The sequence below is a fragment of the Sander lucioperca genome, chromosome 7 (assembly GCF_008315115.2).
Source record: "Sander lucioperca isolate FBNREF2018 chromosome 7, SLUC_FBN_1.2, whole genome shotgun sequence".
Classification (NCBI taxonomy): Eukaryota; Metazoa; Chordata; class Actinopteri; order Perciformes; family Percidae; genus Sander; species Sander lucioperca.
In genome coordinates, this window is record NC_050179.1 from 2568557 (window position 1) to 2573556 (window position 5000).

At 45.6% G+C, this 5000-nt stretch overlaps 1 protein-coding gene across 4 annotated transcripts in view; it reads right to left on the minus strand.

Annotated features, from left to right (window-relative positions):
- The window catches only part of dusp8a (dual specificity phosphatase 8a), a 45492-nt gene that overhangs the window by 5330 nt on the left and 35162 nt on the right, over positions 1-5000 (minus strand). The window contains exon 1 of one of the 4 annotated variants that reach the window (XM_031282742.2): positions 3752-4580. The exons of the other annotated variants lie outside the window; for them this stretch is intronic. Within the exon in view, the coding sequence (XP_031138602.1) occupies positions 3752-3893 (142 nt within the window). The 5' untranslated portion in view covers positions 3894-4580. Of the gene's footprint in view, positions 1-3751; positions 4581-5000 lie in introns of those variants that run through there. 4 annotated transcript variants of the gene reach the window in all.

Genomic DNA, 5000 nt, shown 5'->3' on the forward strand with positions numbered 1-5000 from the left:
CATTGTTAGAGAGTTGCTAGAAGGACAGGACGTTTCACAGTGGAGACAGTGTTTGTGTGCGTTTGACACTGAAGAGAAAGTGCGTCTGTGTGTGAAGGGAAGTGAACACATGAATGATATACTAGCTAAAAATACTTGCGCCCTTTGATCTTGTGTGTGTCTGGATTAATAATTACAGCTATGATTACCGTCGCTGATCTCATCTCGTGTTAAATAAGCATAAAAACGGCAGGAAGACTGGTGAGCCAGTGTGTGACTGGGAGAGTGAGTAAGGGGTTACTGGCATGAAGGGAGACTGAAGTCAGAGATAAGAGAGCAGGACTGAGTGTGCCTGCCTGCTTTGTTTAAGGGCAATTACATTACAGTGACATTACGTCAACACAATTACAAACACCTTCCTTGTAGTCAAAGCTTTACACGGTCGCCGCAAATGGACGTTAGTCACACAGGAGATAGCATGTTATTGTCTCCTCATCACCTGACCCCACTCTACTTAGGGTTGCCATGACGCCGAGGTAGGGAAGTGCTGTTAATGACAGTTGGCTCAATGTGTCCCCCTGAGTACTGTCAAGATGGATAGATAGATAGATAGATAGATTAAAACACACACACACTGGCCCTCTAAAGGACAGACAAACACACACACACACACACACACACACACACACACACACACACAAACACACACACACACACACACACACACACACACACACACACACAAACACGCACACACACACACACACAGCGAGCACCATAGAACCCAGAGACATGGACTCACATTCTCCAAAAGACAACGATGACACATCCGTCCATTCCAATCTAAGCATGCAAAGCACACACATAAACACATTGTACACTCATACTGAGGTCACTGAAAATACCCTGTGACACACACCAGCCCAGCTGTCTGTGAAGATGACATCAGAAAGTCAACTGGGAGAGATGAGTTCACCTTCAGTGCAGCATGATAATCAGCAGAGACTTGCTACATTAAACTCAAGAGATGCTGTACAGCTAACTGGCTGCGCAAGTCAGGATAACTCACGAGTTTCCTTTGTCCTAGGTTGTATACTACCCGACTGTTTGAGTTGGAAATGAACAGAAACATGTTTTCTGCTGAACAGAATTAAAGGCTGCTGACATTTTCAGTCACATGCTGAAGTAATGATCTTGTGCCACACAGAAATACTATTCAATACTATTATTGGGCTTCCAGATCACGTTTTTTTTTTTTACAGCGCTTTGTCATGTATCACGTACTTCTGGAAAATGTACTTGGACAGGATGTGACTAACCCAATTTTGAAGACACACTCTGAGAGAAAAGAGAAAAAAACGTTTGGGTAGAAAGAAAACACACAACCGGGAAAGAGGGCACTGTGTCGCCATCAGCAGTGCTAGCCAGCGGTGACTTCCTTTTTCCGTTTTCCTCTGCCCACTTCATCACTTATGAAACTGCTTATTTTCCTCTTATTCCCTGTCAGAGCCGAGAACTCAGGCCTCCTTTGTTCGCTGGTTCCCCCTCCTCATCAGTAATTTCCTACAACTAAATATTCCCATTTCAATTTAAGAGCCATGTTATTATCTCACAGACATGTGTTTGGTAGAAGCTTTTTGGATCAAATTCTGAGCTTTTGGGGGCCGTGCTGCAGATCGATGCAGAAAGCTGTAAGACGAATGGAAGTGGAATCCCAGAGATATTGACCGGACGAACAGAGACACTCAACACCTGCCTGGCTGTTATGGTTAATGGGAGCTCTGCTGTTACATCACTGCTGTTGGTACAATTGACTGCCTCGTCAATACAAGCTCACCCCCTCCCTGTCGCCTCTGTGTGTGTGTGTGTGTGTGTGTTTCAGTCTCTGTGTAGCTTTCAGTTGCCCTCTTTAACTTGTCTGTTAATGGAAAGGGGGGATGCACACACACACACACACACACACACACACACACACACACACACACACACACACACACACTCCTGGGGGCATTTATCTGCCAGAATGAGTCTCCCCACATCCCTCTGTCCCTCCCTCCATTGCTCTCCTCTGTGGTTCATATCGGGGGAGACATGACGCCATCCTCTGTGCCCCTCCAGCTGTCCCCTCCACTATGAAGGGACATTAGCATCTCAATGTGACCCCCCCCGCCCCCCCAACATGACATCATTGCAAACATGTCCCACTCAGCTCCACAAAGGCTGTGCTGCAGCTTGGAGAAGTGATGGAAGTGTGTGTGTTTTAGGGGGTAGAGTGTGTCAGAAATGTGTAGATTGACAGATCCATAGATGAGGTAGTGGGATGATCGCTTTTCAGGCAGGACGTCAGCTTGACGATGGCCAGGAAATGACTGTAGGATTAACATGTCATTCTGGCTGATGGTTAAACTTGTTTATTGTCCCTCTATCTTAGTGGACAGATAGCGGGGGTATGTCACTTTGATCAGCTGCTGTTTCAGCAGTACTGTGTTATTACAATACAGGAACATAAACCCTCCTGTAATTTAGCCTGAATTCACAAGTCTATTTCCACAGAGGCATGTTAAAGTGCCTCAAAATAACCTGTGACAGACACAATTCTATTTTTTTTGATAGCTTTCGCTGAGCTAACTAGTTTTACACTTCAGCTGCAAACCTTGCTGAGATGGACTGTACATGCACATGTGCACACAAAGAACCACACAACTAACAGTGTGAAGCGTGCCAGGTGTGGAGGGCTGCTGTGCTAACTGCTTTGAATCAGCTTTCTGATATGCATACAGCGTCTACATTTGCATACAAACTTTACACCCATATTCTCATACATTTATGACCCAAAGGAACCAACCAGCATTTTTAATGACTTAATGACTGAGTAGATATTTTTGTGCAATATGCATGCAAGTGTGTTGGTATATAAAAATGATTTTTGTTTCACAGCACCTCAGATCTGCATTGCCTCATCGCTCTGTGTGAAAGGTGTTATGTTAAACACCTGCAGTGCACACTGCACACGTATTGATAACATAATCTCCACAAGACACCATTCTGCAGAAGGAGAGTGAGCAGCAGCGAGAGGAAAGCCAAGAGCAGAGGAGAAGAAAGGGAAAGAGAAAGAGCCTTTGTGATAGTTTTACATCTCAATGACCACAGGCTGAGAGAGCATGAGCACTATGTCATACCGCGGGTCACAGCTCTCTTTCTTCCCCGAGTCCTTTTTCTCTCCTCTCTTTCCTCTTCTCGCTTCTCGTCTTCATAACGTCATCCCCTTAATCCTCCGTCTTCCTTTTCTGTCTCTCTAAACACATTAACTGCTCAAACAAAAAGGTGAGAAAACAATTAGCGGGGTTTTGCGATGTATTCTTTTAGCCTGTTGTAGCAGTAAATCTCACTATTGATCCAGTACACGTCCTTAAAATTCAATTCACATCTATCTTTCACTTGCAGCAAGCCTGGACTGGAATACATCAATATCTGAGAGCCCACTGTGCCTTTGTACTCATCTGCAGTGCACAAACTGTTATCAGTGGCCTTCCTCTCATACTGTACACACCTTCAACTCTATACAACAGTTGGCGCATTTTACAATCCCCAGCAACTTCCGAGTTTATATTACATTAAATCCTACTCCTCGCTCGTAACCTCTGTATACAAAGGCCTATACATCCTCAACATGTTTTTTTACCAGAGAGGGATACTCTCATACCCTTATTAACTTGCACCGAAACACACACATACATCACTTTTTCTGATCTGAATCCAGGTGGATACACACCTCGCAGCTCTCTCCCCTGCTTCATCCGGCGGACCCTTATTTTCAGCCTCATGTCCGTGTCCTGCAGGTCCGGCCAAAAACAGTCCTCCGCTGGGGCAATCACCACATCCAGAGGCATCCCCCAGAACACACTATGTGTCATGCACGCACACAAATGGAAATGTTCTGGTTCCCCCCTTCTTGGAGCAAGCCCTCACCACGCAAAAATGTTAGAACAAACAAACAGAAGTGTTCTCCCTAGAGGGCTGATTGAGATGAGCCCACAGTCTGAGTGTTACAATCCCACATAGACAAAACTCCTGCGGGTGCTCAACTCCACTCTGGTCAAGTCAGCTGTTCCAGTGTCCAGGCGGTGACCATCAGAGATCAGACCCAGTATAACAAAAACTAGTCCAAAATGTATGTGGACATGCTCCTCAAGTTCACCTACAGTATGGGCAAAATGCAATGACCGCAAAAATTCCTAAAATGCTCCTGCGTCAAAATTCAGTAATGTGGTTTTGTGAAGAATAGTTGCCACACAGAGAGCAAAAGGAAAAACAAAAGTGAGTAGTCTGTATTGCCTGTACGTATAAGCCAGCTGCAATGAGCCTGCAGCTGGTTTACAGAGCGCCTGTGTGTCCCTCTGAGCGCTCCCTCTGTCTCTGTGAGTCCACAGCCACAAGAGCAGCCCACTATTGTTGTGCTGCTCCACTATCCCTGTCTCTCATTCGCTCAGTCACTAGCTTACACTCCTCCCTCTCCCTCCCTCCTTCTCTCTCTCTCTCTCTCTCTGCAAAGAGGATGACGGAGCTGCACTCTCTCCTCGAGCTCTGGAGGGGAATGAGCTCACTTGCCGTGAGCTCAGACTCTATCCTCCCTCCCTCTCTCCCTCCCTCCCCCTCCTCCTCCGCTACCTCCCTTGCACCCTCCCTCTCTTGTGGAGCCAGCGCTCTGTCATAGCTAATGTCTAAGGCATGTAACCACATTCCTTACTCACCCAACAAATATGCGGCCACCTCAGGGGCCTAGCTGCGGAGCAGGAAGGAGGCACAGCTATAAGGCTGATACATAGACACTGCTACAACACTATGTACTGTTGATTACATCGAGGAAAGGAAAATGCTTGTGTTGATGTGCATGGCAATGTGCTTCTTAAGATGATATTTGCAAGTTTGCTAGGATTTGTGAAATATCAAAGCAATAATAAATAAAAACATGACAGATTCATGTGTTTTAAATGTCCTGTATTCACATTTAATTTATAATA